We start from the raw sequence: 27,539 nt of genomic DNA, 5'->3' as shown, positions 1-27,539 counted from the left end.
GCTAACGACTGAGGCAGAATGGATCAGAGGGAAGCTACATGAGGAGTCGACCTCTTTGTTGGCTTTGAAGATGGAGGAAGCGAACCACGAGCCAAGAATGCAGTAGACTCTAGGAGCTGGCAATGACCTTGAGTTTACATCCAGCAAGAAAATAGCTCTCCGTCCACAAGGAACTGAATTGTTCCAACAAAGCTGAAAGAGCAAGATGCAGATTCTCCTAGAACCTCCAGAGGAGTGCAGCCCTGGGGACATCTTGATCTCAGCCTTGGGACCCATTCCTCTGAAGACACTGTGACAGGGTTTGACCATTGCCCACAGTGCAGGGTAGCCCACAGGGAAGCCACGTCAGGAATTTTAAACAGGGTGGTGTGAGGTGCCCGATCTTGCAGCTGAGGGAGGAGACTCGAGAAGGGCCGGCAGCGGAAGGAAGATCGCTGTTCAGGGGGGCTGAGGGGATGAGGTCTGAGACCGCGACCGGGGTGGCGGGGGCACAGATCCCAGATGACTGACTGGAGCGGAGTGGTGGGTTCGCTGAGGGACTGGAAGTAGAGGGACGGAGGCAGCGACCGCGGGTGGTTCCTGGGCCCCTGATGTGAGCTCCCTGAACGGGATCCCACCAGCAGAGCTGAGAAAGCCTGGGCAGATGACGCACTCTGAGGGCTCTGTGGGTGACGAAAACCTTGTTAACGAGTCAGACTAAGGATGTGAGACACAAGTCAGCAGATGTGGTTTCCATCTAAAAAAATTTTTTTTAAATTTGTTATGTCATCTTTTCCCCCAACATGGGGCTCAAACTCACAGCCCCGAGAACCACAGTGCACGCTCTTCCGACTGCACCAGCAAAGGCGCTCCACTCCCCCCCCCGAACACCTGCAGACGCATTTTTTAGCCTGGAGTTCAGGGGAGAATCTGATCTCTAATCACACAACTGAAGCCGTCAGCACACAGAGGTTACTCCAAGGCACTGAGATTGTGAAGAAAGTTCCCAGTAGTCCCGAGGACCACGGACATTTAGAAGTTGGGTGTGGCGGGGGGAGCACAGAGGAAGCACTGATTCCACACTTATATGCACACACACACACACACACACACACACACACAAAGATGTGTGATTTGGGAGCATGTTTATGGCGATGGTGATCCAGAACAGGAGAGAATGACGAGTTAGGGGAGGGATCGGCAAAAGATCAAAATCTCCGAGACAAGTAAGGGGCAGGGCTTCCGGCAGGAGGAGCACGTGCAGACGGAGCGCCTGGCAGGTGCAGGCAAGAGGGAGTTGATGTCCACCGCCTTCAACCTGCTCAGTGAATCCTGAAAAGGGCAGGAGGGTGTGGGAGGGCCGAAGGCATAATGGCTGATGTGGGGAAAGAACAGCACACGAATCAAGAGAATCAAAGCAGATCCTCTGGTGACAGAGTCTGAGGCTGACAGTCACTACAGTGAAACCAGCCAGTTCAGCTGTTTTCTTTTTCCCCCCCAAAGATTTTATTCATTAGAGAGAGAAGTGGGGGAGAGACAGAGGGAGAAGCAGGCTCCCCGCTGAGCAGGGAACCCGATGTAGGGCCCGATCCCAGAGCCCTGGGATCACGACCTGAGCTGAAGGCAGAAGCTTAACCACCCTGGACTAGGGGTTTTCTTCCAGAAGTAGTCACCTGTTGGGGGCAAGGAGGAGGCAGATGAAGCGCCCACCCAGGCTTGGCATCTTGAACAGGGAGGTGCCACCAAGGAAGAGAACACACAGCAGAGAGTGTTGGGAAGAGAGAGGCGGTAACACAGACTTGGTGACAGCTTGGTCAGGCTCTGAGCCAGCTGGTGGATGGATGCGCTGCTTGATGAGGTCCGAAGATTAGGACCGGCGTGTATTTCAGGAGATGAACAGGCAATGGCGTTCAGCAGGCTCCAGATCGTGTCGCCTGCAAGTCTGCACGGCTCCCTCTGGCCTCTTCGGCTCCTAGCAGAGCCCGACTCACTGTGTGTGGTCAAACCCGTGGACCTGAAACTGGCGTGGAGGAGAGCCGGGTCTTGGTCTGACATCCGCCCAAGTATTGCCCTTACACAACTTTCCCTCTTTTCAGACTCTAAACTGGGCCGGTCCGCTTCACGGCTCAGCCCTCACCTGCGTGGGGCTGACAGACCCGCCTCTCCCTGGGCTGCTCCGTCCCTTCGCCGCTCCTCGTCCTGCCGCAGACCAGGGATCTCCGCAAAGCCCGCAGAGCCTGAAGTAAAAGCACGGTTTCCCGCACAATCTGAACAGTCCTGCCTTCGAGGCTCCAGTGATGGTTCAGAGCCGGACACAGACCCTAATTTGGGCATGCGGAGCAGAACCCCGGGCTTAATCAAGAGTCATTGGAAGAGACCTTCTCCCCTTCCTTTGGAAGGGCAGCAGGTCCGCCGAAGCACGTGACTATGGGAAGGGGCCCCCGTGTGCGGACAGATGCCGAGGTGGACAATGGCGAAGGGGGAGCAGAGAATCCACCAGAAACTCCATCTTTGGTGACCACGAGTCGCTGCGTCAGTCCTTAGTCTCTGGATTCCTTAGATCCATGTGGGTCCCATTTTCTGGCACTTGCAAATCCAAAATTCCACCCCATAAATTCACAGTCCCACTGCCCCGAGAGAAACACTGTTGACATTACGGTTTTTAATTTCTCTCATACATTTTAATGCATCTATGTATACACGATTTCCTTTCTTACTTTTATAAAACTGAAAATATATATTCTTCTGAAATATTTTAGTTGATAATATTGTTTACTTCATGTTGATCCAATCTATCATAATCATTTTTACTTTTTTTTTTTTAAAGATTTTTTATTTATTTACTTGAGAGAGAGACAGTGAGAGAGAACAAGAGCGAGGAGAAGGTCAGAGAGCGAAGCAGACTCCCCATGGAGCTGGGAGCCCGATGCGGGACTCGATCCCGGGACTCCAGGATCATGACCTGAGCCGAAGGCAGTCGTCCAACCAACTGAGCCACCCAGGCTCCCTATCATAATCATTTTTAATTATTGGATAACATCCCATTCTAGAAATATACCATAATTTAACAGATTTCCATTAAGGAACATTTACATTTTTGTCTGCCTTTCAAACTAGAAAGACGCCATTCATATACACGAGTTTTTTTATTTCTGGAAAGTGAATCTGCTTTATCTCTGTAATGAAATCGCTAGATCATAAAATACATTCTTAAGGCTCTGATGTATTTCACCGGACTGTCCTCCAAAAGGAACTTTCATTCCTGTCTTCATGGGGACAGGCAGGTTTGACAGACAGGAAGTGACTAAAGGTAAAATACTTGCTAAAAAGAAATATCCCAGTTGTTTGCTGCATATGTACTGAGTGTCTCTTAGGCGTGCAACCAGGGTGACAGGTGCTGGGGATATGCCGCTGGCTGGCCTCCTAGACTTGTCTCTGTATTCTTCCTTCTCCAAGGACGGCTGCTTTGGAAAAATGTCTAGCTTTGTGGATGTAATTAACCGACGACACATCATGACGTGAGATCAATGACATCAGGCAGAACGCTCAGGAGACGGCGGAGTTCTGTCCTGGCACAGACGATGACTTGGCTGCCTGGGATCTCGCCCACCTGCCCTTCCTTCCAGGCTCACGTGTGGCCAGGAGCCTGGAACGCTCCTTCCCCTTGCCGGCAGCGTTCTGCTGAGGGGCGGCCCATGGGAGGCACTCGGGAGATGCAGGCAGGCAGGAGGGAGGCAGGAGACAACCCAGAGACGGCCGAGGCAGCAGTGGGGGGACGGGGGGATGGGGGGGCACATCAGGGGCTGCAGCAACTCCCCTCAGTCCCCCAGGGCTCGGGAAGTCAGCCTTCCCATGTGCGCTCAATCCTGTTGAACAATTTTGTAACCTAATTCCTGCACTAAATCCTTCTCTGTTTGAAACACCTAGAGTGGTTTCACTTTCCCGACTTGACAGAATAGTCCAACGTGTAAATTATCCTTGCGATTCGCAATTCCGAGAGGTGTGAGCTGTGCCTTAGACCCACATGGCATCTTTCCCTAAGTGTAACAGAGCCAGATTTTCTGAAAGCAGTGGGAGAGACTGCTGGGTTTGTGGTCTGGATTTTTTTTTTTCCAGCTGGAACACCAGATGAACTCAGGGACTGGCTTCGAGAAGGCATCTTGTATGCAAAACACGTGAGGAAGAGGCGCTCCTTGCACCAAGTCAGGGACGTGCCAATGGAAGCCGGTTTGAGAGACCAGCAGATCCACGCCCTCACGACGCTTATCCTGCACTTACAGACTCTGGGAACAGAGATAACAAATGGGAAAGCGGAAAGGAACCTGCTGGTGTGCCTTACTAAAACTGTCAGCGGTCCCCCTTTTGGGGAACGTGTGTGCGGTGAAATCCACAGAAGGAACATTTGCGGGACGTGACTCTACGCTCTGCCACGAGAGGGACCGGGGACGCCGTTCCATAAAGTCTGCCGGTTGTGCTTGTCCTCAGTGGTCCAGCCGTAGCAAATCAACTCCGAGGCCCCCCTTCTCTGAGCGCGCAAACACACCAGAGTCTGAACGGGTGAGTCGCTCTGGAGGCTCCGTAACACGAAGCATGGCCGGCGTCCCCTTCCTCTGGCCGCCGCCCCTTCTCTACTAAACATCAGTCCTGCAAGCAGCTGCTCTGCCCCAGGCACAGGAACCCAACCACACCCGAGAGGCAGACAGGACACGACGCTGTCCCCTACCTCCGCTCCTCCCCATCTTCTCCCTCACTGTCGTCGTCAAGGTAAAAGATGTCTCTGAACAGGAAGACCTGCCTGGGCGCCGCGGGACTCGGGATCTCCGCGCCCGTTTTCTCCATCTTCTTCTCTAACTTCTCCTTAAGCAGAGGCAGGGTGGTCTCGTACAGGTAGTCTATTATCTCTGAAGACAAAAAATGTAATTTTGACATTATTTGTACAAAGCCTCCTTCCCAAGGTCAAAGGGCAGAGGGCACGGATGCGGGTGGCTTGGTGCTGCTGTTACTGTGTGCGTGGTCCTGTTCTAACTGGTTTGCCTGTACTCACTTCACCAGTCCCCTCAAAATCCTAGGAGGCAGGCCTTCCTGTCAGCCCATTCTTCAAATGAGGAAACGGGTAGAGACACGTTATGAATCATGGCCAAGGTCATGGAGTTAGTAGGGGCAAATGTGGCCAGATTCAAATCCAGGCAGGGTTGTCTGCTGAGGGTCAGAAGTAATCATCACACACGCCGGGGCAAAGCATCATCCAAACTCATGTTGGTGTTGGGCAGACCCCTTGAGGCTCTCCTGGGACCCTGTTCAGGAAATCTGGCCTCTGGATGCAGCGTGGAGGTTAAGATTCAGTACGTATGGGATGAGGCCCGGGTATGCATGTGTTCAACAAGGCCCACAAGGACTCAGAGGATCTGAGTTTGGGAATATTGAAACCACCCACAAACGGCTGCTGGGAAGGCTGGGTATCTCAGGTTTGTTCTGGAACTGTGCACAGCGTGTGGCAATCCAGGAGCACGCCGTCCGTCATTTACTGAGGGCTGACCATGACCCCAGCACCCTGCTGACCACCATTCACCTGTTTTCTGGTTTAGAACTTCTCAAAGTCCTGGCTGGTGGTGGGGGGTTGAGTAGGTGATGATTTCTCCCGTTCTATAACCGAAGACACTGAGACTCCCAAAAGTAAAGTCGCCGCCCAGGGTCACGCTGCCAGCCCACCACCCACCCGCTGTCCTCTTAAGTATTTAAATACTGGAAATACTGACCTGGAAAAGTCTTCTTCTGCCAAAAGGGAACACAGGTAGCTTTCAGCTTATAAAATTTAGTTTGAACATAGGATGGAGGAACATCACTTTAGAAAGGAAAAGGAAAAAAAAGTATCAGTTTAAAAAGGGGTCATTTCACTACATGTAGTAAGTACAGTGATTCAGAGGAATCTACAGACATCAGTAACTTTCTTAATCCTGAACAGGAAACCATCATGTCCACAAATGCGTGACAGAAGACAGACACATATGAAAATGCTGTCATTCATGTCGGTCAGAAGAATACACACCAAAAAAAGAAAGCGAAAAGCACATGCCAGATCCTGTTTAAATCACAACACCAACATATGCTGACGTTCACCTTGTACTTGGCCCTGCCCTAAGAGTTTCCTGTCTAGCCGAAAACAACCCACACAGCAGCTCTATGAGGAGCTACTACTCTTATGCCTCATTCTAGAGATGGGGAAATTGAGGGACACAGAAGTGGCCCAAGGTCTTACAGCTAACAAGGGACAGAGCCGGGACTTCAATGGGGTGGTCTGACCCCAACTCCGCACACTGGTCACCACTGCACTTAGGACAAACGCCTATCTGTCACAATCCAGAGGCAGATGTCCCCCGATTTCTAATTTTGCAAAACTAAAAAAAAGCAGATGCTTATGATGTTTTAGTGAGTCAAATATACTTGCAATTTACTGTAAGTAGGACAGAAACCACCAAATCTTAAGTTTTTTTTTTAAAAAGAAAACCTCTTCACTTCACTTCCTGGCCACTTTTTCTTAGACGACAAAAGCATGACTTATTTGTTTCAATAATTAATCTAGTAGTTAAAATAATTAATCTAGTAGTTAAAGTAATTCATGTGAATACATTTATTCTTACTGGGTTCTTCCTAACACTAACCACTAGCTGGGCGTACACTGGGCTACGTGTCCTCTACGTGCGATCTCCTTGGTCCTCGCGACGGTCCCGTTAAAACATTTTATGGCCGAAAAAACCGAGACTCAGACACAACGTGCCCGAGGACGGCTAAATGAGCACCAGGAGTCAACGCCAGGTCAGTCCGACAGCAGAGGCCAAGCTCTAAGGCCCCCACGGCCTCTCTCTTCCCGTAGGGCCATGCACCCCGTGGGACCGGCCACAGACCCAACTAGGGCTTGAGGTCACGATCACAGATCTGGACATTTTCAAACCAAGCAGGCATTATAACTCATTAGCCAGACACGCTTTCTTTACATTTTGCCAAAATAATTCCCAAGGCTGGCTTTAAGACTCCAAAGAGACTGAACATATTATCTTATTATTTTTCACTGTGTTGATTAAAACTTGACCATGTATTCTTTCAAAGAGTATTTGAACGACACCATAATCACCGTTTTATAAGATTAATAAATCTTAAGTGAGACAATCTGTTCTTAAATATATAATTTTACTCAAAACTTTAATTTAGGAGCTTGTGATCTGAAGCAACATTACAAAATGCACAAGAATTTACTGGAAATGTCCAATTTTTCAAAAAGTGGTTTGTTATTACAAAGGGAGGGCTTCAGAGCCATGGGTGCTTCTCAGGATGGGAGCTGGCGGGTCCAGAGCAAGGTCCCCTCTTTCAAAAGCACCTGCCACCCCCACCTCTCAGGGACCCATGATTCTGAGCAGTGGGAGCCCCATCTCTCACTTATGTCAACTGGAAAAGAGAAGGGTTTGGAACCATGAGCATGATGTCTGGGTCGTGACAAACGTCCCATTCTCCAAGTACAAAAACCAAACTGATTGTTCTTTGTCCCTGATCCCCAGGAGCAAATAACCATCAGAACCAGCTTAAGCCCTTCCTCATGGACCAAGGACAGCGTCACACTTCTGAAGTCAGCCAGGCGGCAGCCGCCCTACCCCACTACCCACCCTTCCAAAACTGAGGTCAAACAACCCCTAACACTCCGCTTCCGAGAGCCCGCACCCCATAACCCTCAATGATCTTCTCTGTGTACAGGGGCCGTGCTTTGCAAGCAATAAATTCAGATACGGACAGTGGTGGCCTCGGTCTTCGTCAGCAGGAAGGGATTCAAAATATAAGGACCCCACGCAACAAAGGTTCCCAGCGAAGGCAAAAGGAGGCAACTCACAAACACAGGAAAGTTCAATGTCACCCCACAGATGAGAAATGCAAATAAACCCGCCCTGAGAGCTTGAAGAGGAAGAGGATCTTTACATGGTCTCAAAATATCTCCCACGGCCCCTTCTTATCCCCAAGAGAACGACTGGTACTTTCATACAGTGGGGGACGCGCCAGATGCCACCAGAGCCAAAGGACTAGAAATCAGAATCTTGGGCCTCACGACGCAGCGACAAACCACTGGCCTGTGTTCGCCCACAGTTTCAAGGGCATCAAAGACAAAGGTGAAAGAGCTTTACCGATGGAAGGCCCCCGAGGACACAGGACACTTCGATGTGTGGCGCTGGATTGGATGGTACACTGGGGGGAAATGCTATAAAGGCCATTACTGAGATGGGACGCCTTGGGGGGCTCAGTCGGTGAAGCATCTGCCTTTGGCTCATGTCTGATCCTGAGGTCCGGGGATCAAGCCCTGCAGTTGGGCTCCCCGCTTGGTAAGGAACCTGTTTCTTCCTCCCCCGCGCTCCCTGCTTGGGGAGCTCTGACAAATAAATAAAATCTTAAGGAATAAAAAAAGGGCCATTGCTGGGACATCTGAACGTGAGCTGTCTTAGAGCACACAGCTGTCCCCGCGTCTGACGTCCAGCATCTGACAACTGTACTGTGATTACACACAATGACATTCCCATTTAGGCCACGCTGCCCACCACCAACTCTCAAGTGGTTAAGGAAGGAAAATGACTTTATTCCCTTAGACACGGGAGGGGGAGAGAGCAGGCAGACGGTGGAGCTAACGTGCAGGCTTAAGAAGAAAACACGAACTGGGGCAAAGTGTGTGCGTGTCTCTACTGGTCATTCAACTGGTTAGCTCCTTGAAGCTCTCAGGAGACTCTGCACACGTTCCACTCAACCACCCCTACGTGTCCTCAGGGAGGGGAGGGGAGGAGGGAGGGTCCGGCTGGCCCACAGCACCCAGAGCGGAGGCTCCAAACGCCCACACACAGGACGGTCTACACGCGAGTCCTGTCCAATCTGTCACAAGTGAGGCCACATCTTACCTTTTAATTAGCCTCACACTGAACACACAGCCTTACCCTATGGCGCTAGCAAGGTCTTCCCAGTCTATCTCGTTCGTGTCCTCCACGTTGACCTCATACAGTCTACGGGAAAAAATACACACGAGGTTTTCAAGCACAAGTCAGCATGATGGACACCTTCATGGACTCACACGTGTGAAATGCTCGGGGGCACCAACGTGTTCACCCCTGTCCCAGCTCCCTCAGGCCCGGCGAGGTCGGCCTGCCAGCCCAAGGTTAGCCCAAGGTCATTCAGTGAGCTGTAGCCCAACAGGAAAAGCCATCTCTCCTCCTTCTGGGCCCTCTGCAGCTCCCACCAAACCGCGTTGCCTCCCCACAGTCAACAGCTGAGCGTAGACACATCGCAACAGTAAGCACGCGCTCGGCGTCATGGTGGGACAGAGCTGTGTGAAAAGTTTCACAGCTACTGAGGTCAGGCGATATCTCTGGTCTATGGGGGAGGAACCAGGGCCGAGGGCCCGAGTCAGTGGCTCAAGGCTTCATGACTAACAGGGCTGCCATCACTGGAGCCCAGGCTTGCCCGACACGATGGCCTCCTCAGGTCTGCTGGCCTACGTTCTGCCTCTGGGGGAAGAGCAGTGGAGGCTCCACGAGCCAGGCCGGCGAGGAGAACTTCCAGCGGGGCTCAGGACAGCGAGCGGGAAGAACGGAGCCCCACGGGGGTGGCCAGAATCCCAAGTGTCCTGTGCTTTTTGCTGTTACTCATTCGACCCAAGCCCAGCCCACGAGCCGTGAAGGCTTTGCGAAACAGGCCCGCGCCTCTCTGCCCTCAGTGGAGGGAGGACTCCGCACGGACCCGGGACCAAAGACAAAACCAAAGACCAGGCCACAGCGACTGCACTTAGGCGTGCAGGTGAGTGGCGGGGCTCAGCCCGAGCTACGTCACCTCCACCTTCCAGTGGACAGAAACAACTTCTACCTACCCAGAAACTTTCAAAGACGAAAATCACTCTGTAATTTTGTTTCTCCTCCCAATAACCCCAAGAGGCAGGTACTATCACGAACACCCTCACTGGAGAGGCACACACCAAGCTAGAGAGGCCGGGAACGTCCCCAGGGCCACACGGGTAGGCAAGATGGATCTGAGCCTTGGCCACGTGGATCAATAGCCACTCTCTGGCCGGACAGAGGAGCAGCCCCCGCAGCACCACACTCGAGCTCCCCACCTTTCGATGAGGTTGATTTTGGCCTGTAGGGCGTTAACTCCGCGGTACACGTCCCGACCATTCGTCATCCTCTTGGTTAGGATTTCCGTCCTGTTCAAAGAAACAAACACATAATGCACTTAAAATTTTCAGGGGTGAAGTTTCCACTGTGATTTCCTGCACTTTTCTCACCTACGACACCCCTACTCAGAACCGGTCTCTAACTTGTGTGACTCATCCCTGCTAACATTGACCACCATGGAGAGTAGGCTGATTTTTTTTTTCTTTTAAAAGGCAAATGACGGGCGCCTGGGTGGCTCAGTGGGTTCAAGCCTCTGCCTTCGGCTCAGGTCATGGTCCCAGGGTCCTGGGATCGAGCCCAGCATTGGGCTCTCTGCTCGGCAGGGAGCCTGCCTTCTCCTATCTGCCTGCCTCTCTGCCTACTTGTGATCTCTGTCTAATAAATAAATAAAACCTTAAAAAAAAAAAAAGGCGAATGATAAATAAGATGAAAGAAAGTTGATGGTTATCGAAACTGGATGAGGGATACAAGGAGTTCTAAATCTGTGTGTTGTGAAATTTCCGTAATATGAAGTTACAAACACAAGAGGGGAATAAGCCCTTTAGCAGGTGCTAAGGGGAACTGTAAACTCTGTTCCTGTTTAGAAAACAGGGGGACACTGCTATTGGGGCTGTCACCAGCGGTCGGAACACCAAGGGAGATTTGATACAGTCATCAACGACTCCTCTGACGGCCACAGCTAATGGCTGAAGGGAAGGGTGACCGCAGCTCGTAAGGAGAGCAGCAACCCAGCTCCAAGTATGTACTCATCTCAAATTGCAAAGTATGTCGCGATCTGACAGCAGATCGCGACCTGTTACATTCTGGAGTAGGGGGTCCACGATACACAGGTGAGGACTCCGCTGTCTGTACCAGCAGCCAATGCGTTCGTTCGAAATGCAGCCTTGGGGCGCCTGTGGGGGGCAGGTGAGCATCTGACTCTTGGTTTCAGCTCAAGTCATGATCTCAGGGTTGTGAGATCAGCTCGGGAAGGAGTCTGCTTTGGACTCTCTCCCACTCTCCCTCTGCCTCTCCCCCTCCCCCACGCTCTCTAATAAATCCATCTTCAAAAAAAAAGAAAAAAGACGCGCACCATCTGCAGTCATTTCCACGTACGTGAGGGCATCTACATTCAGATCTTAAGTTTGCTGCTTTTCCCTTCTCATTAAAAAGCTGTCACCCTCACGCCTTATCTGAATTGTACTGCTCCCGATCCGTGGTTTCTCTGCAGCATTTCCCTTTTAAGCATCGATCTATCATGTCCCTGACTGCAGTCTTCTATGGAAATAGAGATTAATCCCACAGCAGCTTTGCAAGGTAACAGTAAATGGTGTAATTCAGGAATGTGTTTTTAACATAAAACATACCTACTGTGGCTCTCTTATCTGATGCTGACAATGACCACACCCACTTTCTGCACCAGACGTGGGTCGTGAGCTGCGGGACCGCCACTCCAGGGGCTCCTGCGGCAGCGGACCATCCCGCTCAGAGACCCTCTGGGGCTCGAAAAAGCCATGTCAAGCTAAGAAGGCGCAGCGAGATCAGGCCTGAAAATGCTTCTGTGTGACTAGCGAGTCTCAAGAAGTTCTGCAGTGAACACGGCCACCTTGTGTCAGTGAGGCTAGAGGAGTCCCCCGCCGAGACAGGCTCAGGGGAGGGGCAAGTTCCTGCACATCAAGCGCTTGTGATCTCTCTGCCAAAGGGGAGTTTCCTGTTGTTTTCATTTGTTTTTTAATGCCGCAGAGAGAACTGTTTTGTTTTACTAGAGAGAACTGTTTTGTTTTACTAAAGACTTAAGCAAGGGCCAGAATGAAGAAACCAAAACTCAAGGAAGAAACCAAAAGCCAGTATTCAGTATTAAAAAGTTCAAGCTTTGGAGGAAACCACACGATGAATCAGGGTTAATTATGTGCTAACTTAGATCGGATGTGGACACTGAGGGGCTGGGACGGCTGCCGGAGACGCTCCTTCCTGGCCTGAAGGCTTTGCACAGGCCCTCACACAGCTCTCCCTACTAAGCCCACTCATGTACCCGCTCCGGGCAGTGCGACGTGTGGGGAGGGGGAGGGAACTATCTTGTGGAAATTTACATAAGAAACCTTAAAACTTACCACTTACTTTTACACTGCATCCAATTTCTGGTTTCTACTTTGGCTTCTACTTCTACCCAAGATATGCCCTTGTAGAGTTTCTCCCTCACGATGGACAGGTGGCCTTCGGGGTCTTCTTGGAGTTTAGAATCCACTTCCTTTAACTCGTGGGGAGACATTTTCTTTAGAATCACTTCTTCGACAGCCTTGATTAGTTTCTGGGTTTCCGTCTTACTCCAAGCACCGTGATTTCTCGCTATAGACCCAAAAGAAACGATCTTATAGTTGCTAATCTATTTGTTTTCAAGCACGGTGTTAAAAGAAAAAATGACAATGATGAATACACGTCATTACATACTTGTCCAAAGCCACAGCACAGACACCACCACTGGAGGGGTGGGGGGACCCTGACATGAACTATGGACCCTGGAAGATGATGACGTGGCAGTGTAGGGTCACGGACTGGAACCAAGGTCCCACTCTTCAGGGGAGATGCTGACAATGGCAGAGGCTGTATGTGGGAGCAGGGAGCAGGCTGCTATGGGAAATCTCTGCACCTCCCTTTCAATTTTATTGCAAACCCAAAGCTGCTCTAAAAAAATAAAGTCTTTTTTTTTTTTTTAAAGATTTTATTTATTTATTTGACAGAGAGAAATCACAAGTAGATGGAGAGGCAGGCAGAGAGAGAGAGAGGAGGAAGCAGGCTCCCTGCTGAGCAGAGAGCCCGATGCGGGACTCGATCCCAGGACCCTGAGATCATGACCTGAGCCGAAGGCAGCGGCTTAACCCACTGAGCCACCCAGGCGCCCCTAAAAAAATAAAGTCTTAAAGGGGCACCTGGGTGGCTCAATCGGTTAAGCGTCTGACTCATGATTTTGGCTCAAGTAATGATCTCGGGTCATGAGATCCAGTCCTGAGTCGGGCTCTGCACTGAGTGTGGAATCTGCTTGAGATTCTCTCTTTCCCTCTCCTTCTGCTTCTGCCCCCACGTACTCTCCCTCTCCTTCTCCCTAAAAAAATAAATAAACCCTTGAAAAAAATAAGTAACTAAACCAGGTACTTTTCAGATGACGGAGCGCAACATCTTGGTGACACAGACATACAGCTATCAAACACAGCTAGATGCAAATTTAAGTGGAACCCCTTCTTTTTAAGAACCAATGTGAGGCGCACCTGGGTGGCTCAGCTGGTTAAGCATCGCTCTTGGATTTAGCTCAGGTTCTGAAATCACCGCTCGTGAGATCGAGCCCTGCATCAGGCTCTACCCTCAGCAGGAGTCTGCTTGGCTACTATCTCCCCCTGCCCACCACCCTCTCTGCTTGTGCACGCTCTCTCTCCAATAAATAACTCTTTAAAAAAAAAAAGAACTGGGGCGCCTGGGTGGATCAGTGGGTTAAAGCCTCTGCCTTCGGCTCAGATCATGATCCCACGGTCCCGGGATGGAGCCCTGCATCGGGCTCTCTGCTCAGCCAGGAGCCTCCTTCCCCCTGCCCCCCATCTGCCTCTCTGCCTACTTGTGATCTCCGTCTGTCAAATAAATAAATAAAATCTTAAAAAAAAAAAGAACCAATGCCAGAAAAGTCCATTCTTAAAGCAATGTTTGTTTTTTAACAAACATTCAAAAAAATGTTCTTCTCATTTCTAACAGTAATGTCTCTTGTGTGAAACTGGTAGATTCTCAAACATTTAACGGGGACAAAAATAACTGAATGATTTCACACTGCCACCCTAACTCTCCCCAGGGACTCCCAGTGTGGCACTGAGCAGTAAATGGGACCTCAGATCACAGGGACAAAGACCCCTGAACCTCCAATTGGCCTCTGAGAGGGCATCAGACCATCGGTGGTTCATCCTCCACATCTAAGTGGTCACCATCAGGCAAAGGAAGATGCCTCAAACCAGCAGTCTACGACTATCTGATCAGGCGCACAGAGTGGTGTTACTTTTTCTCAACAATTTTGGTGAATATTTAAAAATCAAGAGTTCCAAAAGAAAAAGAAAAAAAAGTAGATCACCCCCCCCCCGACACATACACATACGCCCACCCCTCAACGCAAACTTTTGCTTTACTTCCTGGAAACCGGAAGTATTGGCCACACCGAGTCCTCAAGTGGTGCCAGTGGCTGAACGTGGGAGCACAGAAGGCCCCCAGTCGGGCCAGGGCCCCGGCCGCTCTGCCCCACGCAGGGCTCTGCCACGTGACAGAGCACTCCCCCCCGCCCCCGACGGAGACACTGCCTGTGAGCTGTCTTCCTGAAGCAGCTGTGGATTTTATGATGCAAGGAATACGTCCAAGGAAATTTTCCTTTTTAGAAAAAAGGAGAAAAGACACACGAGGTTTTGGAAAAGTCCCTGCCTAACAGGCCGAACGAACTGCACTCTGGCGCCCTGCAGCCTCCCCTGCCCTCTGGTCGGGGGGAACCTCCTCCGCCCGGGCTCTCTCCCCCGCAGCTCCCGAGGGTCTTGGTCAGGCTGGTGGCAAGAGCTTCGCTGAAAGCGAAGGACCTCAGGTGCGGCCGCCACGGTCTTGGGAGTGAAGGCGTGTGGTCTCACGAACATGCAGGAGGAAATGCAGTGAATCAGTACAGAGAGTGGCTTAAAACACGACAGCTCTCTCAGCAGACAAGCCAGCAAGGAGGCCTGACCGGGGCGGGGCGGGGGGGCAGGGGCTCATCCGCTCACCCGGGGGGGCACCGAGACCCCCACTTACGACTGCTGATCTGGGAGAACTTCAGGGCGACGGAGAGGCTGCTCCGAGCGACCATCTCGCCGATCTTCTTCCAGTCGTTCCCATGCAGGGAATGGTAGATCTTTAACTTCTCTGTGTCTCCTTTGCTATACCTGAAAAAGCGAAAACGTGTTACAATTCCCAGTGAAGGACAAAGACTAAAAACTACTTTCATGGCGGGTCGCAGTGGTCCTGGGAAAAGTTGTCGGGCAGATGGTCCCGTCAGCTCCTGCCCCGGCGCCTTACTGTGGTCATCCTGTGAGTCCCTGCAGTCCCAGGCCAGGGCCCCTGCTCAGCTGAACAGGGGCCAGAGCAAGTCACTGGGTCCCGTATTCCCCATCCAAACCCCAGAAGCTTTGCACTGCGTGCACCAAACACGAGCTCCTCCACGTGCCCGCAGAGCCCAGCGCTCCTTACGGTTCAGCCCCAGTGGCCTTCAGGCCTTCTTCCTCTCAGGGCCTCCTGCTGCAGGAGGAAACGGCCTTTCTCCACCCGCCTGGACGGCCCCTACAAACCCTGCAGGTGGACCGTCGTCTGTGACGCTGCCTGTACCTGAACACCCTACCCCCTGCCCCGCTCTCCCCCAGAGAAAGCCCTACCCCTCTCACTGCACCCCCCGGACGGGCGGTTGGACATCGAGGGGTCCCCTTGTTGGCCCATCTCTGCCTCTGGACCAGTGCTGCCCAACAGAAACGTAGTACGAACCATACACGTTACCTAAACCTTGTAGTGGCCACGTAAAAATGACTTTTATGTCACTGTAATGAACCTAATAAAAAATTTGACTTAACCCATTCTATTAGAAATGCAGCCGTTTCAACACCCGATCAGAATCCGAACACATTAATGAGGTATTTTACGTTCTCTCCCTCCAACTCCAGCATGGGCACCACCCTCATGGCGCCTCTCAACTTGGACTGAATGTATTTCAAGGGCTCCCCGGCCCCGTGAGGCTGATGGCCACCGTGATGCACAGCACAGCTCTGGAGGGGACAACCTACAAGGGCTGGAGCCCTAGTGGTTTTCTACACCACGGTATCTGCAAAGCTTGACAGACAGCAGACACTGACTTCACATGAGTGCACAATTATTTAAAAAATGTACGGTGCACTTGTCCCACATGAAAACAAATATACTGGGGGCACCTGGGTGGTTCAGCAGGTTAAAGCCTCTGCCTTCGGCTCAGGTCATGATCCCAGGGTCCCGGGATCAAGCCCCACATCGAGCTCTCTGCTCAGCAGGGAGCCTGCTTCCCCCTCTCTCTGCCTGCCTCTCTGCCTACTTGTGATCTCTGTCTGTCAAATAAATAAATAAATAAATAAATAAAATCTTTAAATATGAAAAACAAAAAACAAATATACTAAGGAAAAGCACCGGAAAACACTATTAGTGGGTTTGGAGATGAAACACAAGTGATTAAGTGAAGGGAAAGCAATCCTCGGGGCATTCTAGAATTTCTTAATACAGGGGGTGTAAGTGTCCCTCAGAACAATGTATTACTAAAATGTACCCCGTGAGAAAGTACCCTAGTTACCAAGCACGTTTAGATACGGCCTTAACAAAAACACGCGCTGGCAACAGGCCTCTGGGGGAGGGCGACAGACGTCCTTGAAGCCGAGCATCTGGGGCCGCCAGCCCGATGGAGGCGGACGCCGCCTGCTTCGCTCTCCGGTTCTCTCTCCGTCCCCGGGGAGCACCTGTGGCTAACCAGACGAGCCCTCCGAATGTGCCTGCTCAACTACAAGCTTTACTGCTAGCCCAGGTGGATTTTGCCTGCCTTCTCGTTTATCTACAAGGCATAAGAGTAATTGTAGCCTTCGTCGGCTCCTCTGTTGATTACTGTCTGTATCCAATAACCACGGGACTGAGGAGCTGTACGGGGCGACAGTCTTTTCTCCTGTTGTCCCCTGTTCCCCTTCTCTTGCCACGGACTTGTTTGTGCCTCATTCTTCTCCCATGTGCCGTCAGGAAGCGCCAGGGGGCGGGGAATGGCGGTTTCTGCTAACTCAACCCAAGAGAAGCCCTAGCAAAATACTAACCCTTCCCGAAGACGGTGATGCAGAATTACATCCGACGGTGAGAGCCTAGCACTCAGAAAGTCATCTACAATGCAGAGCGTGGTAAGTAGAGACGTGTAATCCCTCACTGCGAAGACTCATGCTTTCTAGTAGTTTCCTTCTCAAGGCGAGCAGGATCTTTCCCTTTATTTATTTTTAATATTTTATTTATTTGTCAGCGAGCGAGAGAGCAAGCACGTGCACGCGAGCACAGCACAGGGAGCAGCAGGCTCCCCACTGAGCAAGGAGCCCGACGAGGGACTTGATCCTAGGACCCCAGGATCATGACCTTAGCTGAAAAAAGATGCTTAACTAACTGAGCCGCCCACGCACCGCTCTTTCTGAGATCAAACTTAAAGGCAGCCTTGAAGCTGCGTGAAGGAGGACATGAGAGAGAAAGTGAGCGCATAAGAATGAGCCAACGGGGGTACTGATGTGGGACATCCCCCAGAGCCTCAAAATTCTTTGATTTTTGGCTTTCTGTGTTTTTTTATTTGTTTTTTCCAGCTAAGAAGTCCTTAACTTAGGAAGGATACTCTTAGGGGCAAATGGTCACCACACACAAATCATGTGGTGCAAACAAAAGAACTTTCTCACTGGAATGACAGACTTGTCTTGCTCTAAAACTTTCATTCCCACGCTTATGTCACAGGTAGGAAAATGTCACCTCAGCTGCCACCATTCATTTGCCAAAAGCATTCTTTCAAGTCCCATTTGACATGATCCCTTAAGTGAATTTCCTTAAAGCTCTGTCTACAGATGCCCAAGCCCGGGGCCGGGGGAAAAGGGGAGGGCAGGTACTAGTTTGTGGGCAACCTTTGCCTCTGCTGACGGTTTCTTTCTTTTAGTCTAAAGTTAAGAAACCAAGATGGTATCAGTGCTTGGAGGTCAGAGGATATATATGCGTTGGTTTAAAATCATGCAGCTAACTGGAAGGCAACTGGGCCTGTCAGATTTACTAAATCCGCCTCCAGAGTGAGAGGAGTAGCTGAGCTGCTGCTTGGTGGATGCTTTGCTGCCTGACCCTCTGGCCTGGAGCAGAGCGCTCACCCACAGCCGACAGCCGACCCTCACTGCTTTTATCTGGAATGTTCGGAACAAGATATAATTGGGTATTTTGCTCGGGGAGAAAAGGAGAATGACCATCACCCCAGGACACTCTGTATGGTCAGTACTGACCTGCTCCTATGTGACCTCTTTACCTTAGTGTTCAGCCGAATTTCAAATATTCACTAAGAACCCAAAGAACTGGGCTGAGTGCTGAAGGAACCATTGCATTGAAAGGGAACGTCTGATGGGCTTCGTTGGTTAAGCATCTGCCTTCGGCTCGGGTCATGATCTGAGGGTCCTGGGATCGCGCCTTGTGGCAGGCTCCCTGTTCAGCTGGGAGACTGCTTCTCCCTCTCCTCCCCCACGTGCTCTCTCGCGCGATCTCAGTCTCTTCCTCTCAAATAAATAAAAGCTTAAAAACAAAACAAAAGGAACGTTTGGGTACACAGGGAGCTCACAAACTAGCAAAGAAAACCTCATAAATAATGTAAGAGGCATGGCAGGCTGAGGGCCTAGGAAAGTATAAAGAAAAGCCACGGATTTAGAAAGGGGAACAGCACAAACGTTTACTCAAGAGGCAGAAACCGAAATGGGCTTTGAGGGCATACCACTGACAACAAACACACAGTCTACCTTCACACACACAAAGTCTTCATGGTTTTTCACCTTTCATCTGTTGTGGACGTTTTAATTTACACGATCAGCAAAAATGTTCTGTCTCAGCTGCTAAGACCTTTTCTTACCTGCCTTTGTAATTGTTGACATCAAACATCTTCTTTGCTCGATAGTAAACGAGTTTCCAAGGCCGGGCAATGCCCTTTCCTAAAGTCAGAAAAAAGGCAGTCAGAGGGGCCCACAGGGCAGAGCCTGAAATGGAGTCACAAGTGGAAAAGGAACCCAGCGTGGCTCCTGTTACTGCCACTACCCTAGACCCTGTATCAAGGCTGGGATTTCACACATTCCGCACAGACTCCCCAGTCTCCTTGGAGAGCTCTGGAAACGACACACTTAATACATCAAGGCTCCAGCTTCTGGTCTACTAAATTGGAGTGAAAAGCCCTTTCACAGCAGAGTGACGTTAACAAAATCTGCATCGAGACGAAAGGACGCGAAGCTGGGGGACACGTGCCAACAGCTCTCCGCAGTCCGTAAGACGAAGAGCTTTGTAATCCAGCAAGACTGGCTTTCTTCCCCACTCGAAGGACGGAACAGCCCCTCGACAGGGGGCCCCAGGCCTGTTTCCCCTTGCACATGCCAGAGAACACCTAAGAAATCATCCTCTTTAAATTCACGGATTTTTTTCAGTCCAAGCCCATGTTGCTGCAAGACTCTCTCACTTCCCAAGCACGGCTGCAGGAGGAGGGTTCCAGACACAAAGCACAGATAAGGCTATACTCGGAAAACTTCGAAGATCCTGGTGCATATCAGAACGTGCTCTGGAGTGCCTGGGTGGCGCAGTCAGTTGGGCGACTGACTCTTTGTTTTTGAAATTTTATTTATTTGACAGAGAGAGATCACAAGTAGGCAGAGAGGCAGACGGAGAGAGAGGAAGGGAAGCAGGCTCCCTGCAATCCCAGGGCCCTGAGATCATGACCAGAGCCAAAGTCAGAGGCTTAACCCACTGAGCCACCCAGACGCCCTTGGGCGTCTGACTCTTGATTCTAGCTCAGGTCATGATCTCAGGGTCTTGAGATTGAGTCCGGCTTCAGGCTCTGTGCTCAGCACAGAGTCTGCTTGAGATTCTGTCTCCCTCTGGCCCCTCCCCGCACTCCCTAATAAATAAGTAAATAAAATCTTTAAAAAAAAGTGTGCTCTGTGCAGCATATGCGAAACAACACATAATTAAGAATAAACAGATAAATAAAGAGAAACCAAAATGATACTTATTACCAAGTAGGAAAGCTAGAAGTTGATCGTGTCACTTTTTGTAAAATCTCTAAAAATACTACACCTGGGAGACACGAACACATTCCAAATCCTCAGAAGGGGGATTGCTTGGCAGCAGGTAGCACGCATCGTGCACGCGGAATGGGCCAGGCGCTGTGCTAAATGCTTCCCGTGGGCTCTGCGCTTAGGGCTGAAAGGCTGTGGAGGGCCAAAGAGGGAACGGTTTGAAACTTACCGATATGCAATCGAAATGCGTATTTTCTTTTTAAGTCGGTGATCACAGATTTCTCCTCTGGGTATCTGTCTGTGTACAGCAGCTTGTCGGCATTCTCAATTCCTGTCAGGGACAGAAAGTCTTGCACGTTTTTCTCTAACTGCTTGTTTTCCTTTACAGAAAACTTGCCAAATCTAATAGCGACACCTAGAATTTGGGCGGGGAGAAAAAGCATGCATTGTCAATCACAGAGAAAAAGCAAACCTACCACCTAGTCTTCAGCAGTTGACACAGTGGCTTGGCAGCTCCAGCCCCAGCCGTGCACTTGATCTTAGCTCCCCTGCCCTGCACCACCCCCGACCCTTCTCTCCCAAAGTCTTCCCAGGTCATCCCCTTCCGAAGCGACCTTCCCCATTTATCAATCAGCTTTTTGAAGCAGTTGTTCTTTATATTAAAATGGAATATATGTTCATTTAAAAATTCAAGCAGTACGGAAATAAACTTTTAAAAGAAACCTCCTGTTTACTCTCTTCTGCCCCGCTCCTCCCCACAAGGCGGTGGTAGCACCTGGCCAGCAAGGACTTGAATATTCACGTATGTTCCCGGTGCATGTGTATGGAGGTGGGGGTAGCAATGAGATCCAAGCTAGTCCTCTTTGTAATTCAAATCAACCAAATTTTATTACCTACTAACGATCTTACAGACTGTGTTTTTCTTTTTTTTTTAAATTTATTTATTTGTCAGAGAGAGAGAGAGATCACAGGCAGGCAGAGCAATAGGCAGAGGCAGAGGGAGAAGCTGGCTCCCTGCAGAGCAAGGAGCCCGATGTGGGATTCGATCCCAGGACGCTGGGATCATGACCTGAGACAAAGGCAGCCGCTTAACCGACTGAGCCACCCAAGTGTCCCCATACTGTGTTTTTCTTTTCTTAGACTTACTTCAAGTATCTTTTATAAGATACACACTCACAAATGTTTGCACAGAGAATACACAAATAGAACTGGGACTATTCTGTAGCTACTGCTCTGTGAATTACTTGTTTCTTCCTTAACTTGGCTATTTTTTAAAACCAATCTCTTCACCATGATTAACTCCCTAAGGCTCCACATTTTACTTTTCACAGTGACCAGCCGTACCGGGCCTCACACTGCCACTGAGTAAGTATCACTCGTTTGGAGCACACAGCCTTCAATGTGTAGTTGACCCGAATTCCATAAGCTTTCTGCGAGGTTCTTACAACACAGTGAAATCAAGAAGGAGGCCATGGGGCACCTGGGTGGCTCAGTGGGTTAAAGCCTCTGCCTTCGACTCAGGTCATGATCCCAGAGCCCTGGGATCGAGCCCCACATCGGGCTCTCTGCTCAGTGGGAAGCCTACATCCCCCTCTCTCCGTCTCTGCCTGCCTCTCTGCCTGCCTATTTGTGATCTCTGTCAAATAAATAAAATCTTACAAAAAAAAAAAAAAGGCCATGCTGGATCTCGTGGGAACCAAGGCCACTACAACTGGCTTAGCCTCCACTCAATGCCTCGGGAACAAAGCTGCAGCTCATCAAAGCTGACAACAGTATTTTCATTTTATTCCTGCATCTTCCCCAAAGGCTTAGCCACTCAGCCTCTTCTTCCTCTTTTTTCCTACCAGAAGCGAGGTGGAGAAGAGCAAAACCAGGGCCCTTCATTTTGTGCATTTTATGGCTCAGACAACAATTCTGGAAGGATCCTAGAGGATGCTTCCTGCAAGTCTAGAAATCTGCAATATTCACAGAACAAAGGCAGGGGCTCCTCAGGTGGACAGGCAAGTTCGACAAATATTAAAGTGCCACCAGCTCACCCTGGGCTTTAAACTCCTTAAACCGCCCCAAGTCATCTCGGTACATCCGCTTGATGGTGGTGGCGGCCCTCTCCTTGATGTCCGGGATGAACTCCTGGAGCTGCCTCACGGCGGAGTCCAAGTCCACATCCGAGTCACCCAAGTCTCTTGAGTCTTCTGATAAGTATCTTGTTTCGGAATCTTTGGCCAATTCCAAACGGCTTTCCTCTTCATTTGTCGGTTCTGACCTGCGGGGAAAACGGAGTTGACTCACGTTCACTATCACCTGCCCTCGTGGCTTTCCAGTTCTTTTCTGAAAAGGAGCCTCATGGAGACAAGGCAGGGAGGGAAGTTGGAGCGATTCAGTCTGTGATGCGTGGACTCCGAGATAATGTGACTAATGGATGCAGGAATCAGAGGCTGCTTACAAGGGACCTGTGTGGCCTGAAGCCCAATTTTCAGCACGTGTTAGTTCTTGGGTCACTATTTCCCAACTTTTCTGGCTTTAGACACTGACTTCCTAATAAGCTAAGCCCTCTTCTACCCCACGGACACTAAAGACACCTCCCCCCCACAACCCTTCAGAGATTTTAATTTTTGTGATAATTGTTAGTAATTAATTAAATCACCATTCGGGGTCCCCATGGTTAGCTGCTTTGCTGCAGGTAACAATGGCCACATCTTCCCTCTCTGCTTAGTTTTCTATGCGCCTGTCACTAAATCATCCCCAAACTTTCCTCCAGATGTCCGAATCCCCTTACTGTGCTCAATCCTATCAGCTAGCCAGACAGGCAGGAAACTTTAAAAATTATTATGCATTTGTCTGAACAAAGGGTCAGCGGCTTTCACAGGGCCCACAGCCCAGTACAAGTTCAAAACCACTGCCCTCGACATGCCTGCCTCATAGCAGTATTAGCCCTGATGAGAGGGCAGTGGGCCACTCTGATACCACCAGAAGATGAAGTGCCATCCTCTCCCAATGAACTTCTTGATGGAACTATTTTAGGCCAGGACAAACTAACAAATGTTAAAAAAAAAAAAAAAAAGCTATTGAGTAAAAATGGAGAGAAAAATCTGTCCCAAATCCGAGGAACCCGTAATGATAATGTGGCTTAAAAAACTGCTAAATTGGGGGTGAACGGGTGGCTCAGTGGGTTAAAGCCTCTGCCTTTGGCTCAGGTCATGATCCTGAGGTCCTGGGATGGAGCCCTGCATTGGGCTCTCTGCTCAGCAGGGAGCCTACTTCCTCCTCTCTCTCTGCCTGCCTCTCTGCGTACTTGTGATCTGTGTCTGCCAAATAAATAAATAAAACCTTTTTAAAAAAAACTGTTAAATAAAAAAAAAAAAAACGCTGTGCTTATTATATCGGTAGTTAACTTAAACAGTAATTATATAAATAATGACACCTAAATTTCTTTTATCATGGAGAAACCTAATTCAAGGGTTTTTTTCTGCTCTGTAAAAACTCTATGTAATTCTTTTCTCTATGTATATGCATATGGACAAACAAAGGTAATTTGGGGGACTTAAAATGTCCTTTTAAACTTATTTGTAGCATTTCAGGGCTGGAATAGCTCTCAGTAAAAACCTGGTCTAACTGCCCTACTTTGTAAATGAAGAGAAGAAGTTCCTGCCAAGTTACTCTGTTACAATGTGTACATTGTTCTGTCCAACTGACCCTTCTGTGTCTATGAATCCTGCCATCCACTACAAGTGTGCTGGATAAAGAGGTCACAGGCAGAATTCACAGAGAAGACAAACACACCGGAACACACGGCTCTCTCACATTACCTCTGCTCCTCTCCCAAACAGGCCTGGGTCTTCTTCTGTGGCCTGAGTTTCACGCTTTCTTCAATCAGGGCACTGCTACGTTCCAGTGAATCCGAGTGTGTATCCTCAAAGCTCGCAGCAGGCGCTGCAAAATCACCCCCAGGAGCTACAGGACCGTCAACAGAAGCCCTTCGCTTCCTTTTCTTAGACTTTTTCTTTACCCGGCCGGCTTCCTTGCTGCCTTCTGCAGTCCCGACCTCGCTGACCCCTTGCCATCCCTCAGAGTACGCGACCTCGAGACTCTCATGCCCGGGGAATGCCTCCAGTTCCTGGTCATGTGCAATTTTTCGCTTTTTTTTCTTAGACTTTTTTTTTTTATCAGCTGATACTGGTTGTTGTGGGATTCCACCTCCAGGGTCCACAGAAAGCGGGGTTTCCTGCTCCCAGGGCTCCGACTCGGGCAGGGCAGCAAGGCTCTCCTGCTCGGCACCCCAGGAGGCCATGTGCCTGTGATGTTTTCTCCTCTTTCTCTCCCTAACTTTATGGTGCAGCTCTTCCGCCTCGTTCTTCTGTGACTTTGGAACTGAATGCGGTTCGTCTGCTTCAGACTCTTTTGTTGGCTTCTGTTCCTGGCTCACGTCAACATACACGACGTCAACGTCCCCCCTAAAATTCTTTGGCGTGTTCTCGATATTTTCTTTATCCACTACGACATACACCACACCTGCTTCCTCATCCATCTCTGAAGCCTTATGCCTTTTCTTTTTATTCTTTTTGGGTTTAGAAGTGGCCTTTTCCATCTCACCACAAATTTCTGATTTTTCCGAAGGGGGAGGAAGGAGATGCTGGCGATCCTTCCTTTTTTTTTTATTCTTGGTTCCGTGAGACGGCTCGCTTGCCAGGGGGGAGTCTCTGACACTTTCATGGGGATGCCTCAGATGGCCTTCCTTATATACAGAGTACTTTTTCTTTTTCTTGTCAAAAACTGGAGTGTGAATTTCCAGTCTGCTCAATTCTCCTTCCATTCTGTTCCTGTGGGGCAACTTGACAACAATGGTTTATTTTGGCAAAACGTTTTTAAACACCACCCTCAGGAGAAAAAAAAAAAAATCACAGAGAAATGAGACTGCATGACAGTGACAAGAGTGGAGTCACGATTATAAATGTAATATTACTCTGAACGCTCAGGAGGCTCCCTGTAATTTACAGTCTGGTCCCGCTGCCTTTACGATGCGGTAAAAAAACAGTTAAGGGGTGGGGGGTGTCAGGGTGGCTCAGTGGGTTAAGCCTCTGCCTTCAGCTCAGGTCATGGTCTCAGGGTCCTGGGATAGAGCCCCACATGGGGCTCTCTGCTCAGCAGAAAACCTGTTTCCCCCTCTCTCTGCCTGCCTCTCTGCCTACTTGTGATCTCTGTCTGTCAAATAAATAAATAAAATCTTAAAAAAAAAAAGTTAACGGGGAACAGTGCCCGGCAGGATCAGGCCGTGTTCCCTCCAGCCTCGTCTCTAACCTCCCGTCCGACGCTGTGGTCCGGCCACACAACGCGTTTTTCTGGGTTCCTCAAACCCGCCACAATCCTCCCCTGGCTCAAGGTCTTGGAGCATACAATTCCACTTTCTAGAAGGCTCTCCGCTGCCTCCCCACCCTGGAGACCTCCGCCAAAGCCGGCTCTGCGAGGCGAAGACCCCACCACTCACCTCGGACTCCACACGCGCATCAAATAAACCCCAACAACCGAAAACCCGGAAAGCGCTTTCAACCTACCGCGCCGAGGGCCGCCACCTTTCTCCCAATCCGGAAGTGCTGCCCCGGTGGAAGCGGAAGTAGCCGTGCGTCGCTTCCGGCCCCGCCTCGGCATCGCGCTGCCATGGCAACACGCCCGCCGCCGCGACGTGACGCAGGCGTAGTAGCCCGCGGGTTTCGTTCCGGGCGGTCGTGGGGAGTCGCGGGAGGGTGGGGTGGAGCGTGGTCCCAAAGCCGAGAGAGGGGACCGAATCCCCGCCTGGCGTCCTCGCTCGCGCGCGCGCCCCGCCGAGTGCCGTGTTTGCGGAGCCCTGTGCCCGCGCAGCCCCGAAGCCGGCGGGGGGCTCCGGACCTCGGGAAGACGTGACACCGCGAGCAGAACCGCGTCAGGTCTCCTGCCGGGAGAGGGGAAAAGGGAAACAGAGTGACGGCGACAGCAATGCCACTGCAGGCCGAAGGGTTCGCTCTTGGAGGAGTAGCCCTGGAGCTGAGCTGTGAGCAGAAGTCTAGATGGAAGGTTGTTCCACCTGGGACCAAGGGCCGAGGCTCTGCGCTGGGTCGCCGGAGGAGCTGGAAGCCGGCCAGGGCCGCTGGAGCGGAGTGGGTGCCGCGGAGGGTGCCGGCCGGGGAAGGTGGCGCTGGGCAGACGCTGCTGGGTTACGCTTGCAGGAAGCTAGAAGTTGCCCCAGTCCTCCCGGTGCAACTGCGCCCTGAAGAAACCTGGCTTATGGTTCAAAGTAAAGTTTTTAAGTCGAGGCCGGTATATAAGCCTCTCAAACATTTAGACTCATTGAATTGTGAACATAACCATGTTGGCAGCTAGTTTTTTCCCTGAATCCTGCAACAACCTCACGTGGGTATCGTGGGATTGTTATTATTTATAGGTGTTATCAGCCACACCCTCTGGATGAGAAAACCAAGGCTTCCTGTAGCTTGTCCAAGGGGACTTCAAACCTGTGTTCTCTCCACTACTCCACTACCTGCCCCTCCCTGTGATGTAGGAAACATGTTGGGGTTCTGAGCCCACCGCCAAGAAAGAATTCTTGAGATATCTTTGGTGCAAAAAAAAAAAAGAGAGAGAGAGAGGGAGAGAGAGATGGTTTTTTAAAAGCATGGGAACAGGACCTGCGGGCAGAAAGAGCTGCACTGAGGTCATTAGTGTAAGGACCTATTTAGCAAGAGGCTTCCATCAAGGTTAAAACAATAACGTTGTTTAGCCCTTAAGCTGTCCCTGCTCCCCTTTCCCCAGGGCACTTACTTGGAAACAAGTCCCAGAAACCAGCTCCAGGTAACAAAGCTCAAATACAGGGGTGGGTCAGGCCAGGTGGAGACATCCAATCAGTGGGGTGTTGCATACTGTCTCCCTTAGCTTCCAAGGAGTATGGGCCCCTGCCCTTTGGGAGCCTTTTGGCACCAATCCTAACCAAGGTGTGATAGGCTAAATTAGATGTCTACTAGGGGAAATTGTAACTCAATTGGTCACCTAGTATCACTGTGGAGTTTCCTGTGTGTGTTAACAATCTCATTGGCCACCTGTGCGTGGCCTTTGCCCTTAAAAGCTAGTCTGTGAAACAGAGAAGGGTCGCCCCTCTCTGTAAGAGGCACGGCCCTGGCCAGTCAGTTTGATTCCTGATGCTTGGCACGAAACAAAGCTGTGCTTGACCTTCACTTTATATTAGTCTCGCTCCTTTAATCACAGACCCATTTTGGGGGGCATAACGATGAGGAGTGGCAGATTATATACTTTCAAGTTGGGAGGGGGTTAGGGCTAGCCTAAGTCTCTACGGAATTTTGGAAGCAAAGTTTCCAGGACCTTGAGGGTGCTAGTTGCTGTTAGGGAAAGGTCATTTATTACTGTCTAAGAAAACGAGTCATGAGACCCTTCAGATGTATATCGATAGGTCATATGCTTCAGGGATGGTTGCCAACAAACATATATCTTGGGGGCTGGAGATAATGGAAGTTTCCAAAGGGATTTTTATATATTAAAGTAGACTTCTAGGATCCTGGGGGTTGGGCTAAGTGCCCTTTGCCCTTAGCCAAGT

General features: G+C 50.3%; 1 protein-coding gene across 2 annotated transcripts; it reads right to left on the bottom strand.

Annotated features, from left to right (window-relative positions):
- Window positions 1-4,128: 4,128 nt before the first annotated feature.
- TTF1 (transcription termination factor 1) lies at window positions 4,129-25,602 on the bottom strand. 2 transcript variants are annotated; one of them, XM_032308111.1, is made up of 11 exons: window positions 25,516-25,602; window positions 23,773-24,840; window positions 22,003-22,229; window positions 20,196-20,381; window positions 18,817-18,895; window positions 14,949-15,079; window positions 12,260-12,494; window positions 10,109-10,198; window positions 8,940-9,005; window positions 5,736-5,821; window positions 4,129-4,880 (listed from the first exon to the last, which is right to left on the bottom strand). In XM_032308111.1, exons 2-11 carry the CDS (start codon window positions 24,774-24,776, stop codon window positions 4,699-4,701), a joined length of 2,286 nt encoding a protein of 761 aa, XP_032164002.1. In that variant the 5' UTR covers window positions 24,777-24,840; window positions 25,516-25,602; the 3' UTR covers window positions 4,129-4,698. The 2 variants fall into 2 exon arrangements, 1 of the variants encoding a protein (XP_032164002.1); XR_004277518.1 differs by lacking the exons at window positions 4,129-4,880; window positions 5,736-5,821 and having other exon boundaries at window positions 12,267-12,494.
- Window positions 25,603-27,539: the final 1,937 nt, after the last annotated feature.

This window comes from Mustela erminea, chromosome 12 (assembly GCF_009829155.1).
Source record: "Mustela erminea isolate mMusErm1 chromosome 12, mMusErm1.Pri, whole genome shotgun sequence".
In the NCBI taxonomy this organism is placed as follows: Eukaryota; Metazoa; Chordata; class Mammalia; order Carnivora; family Mustelidae; genus Mustela; species Mustela erminea.
This window is presented reverse-complemented; position numbering and strand designations above follow the sequence as displayed.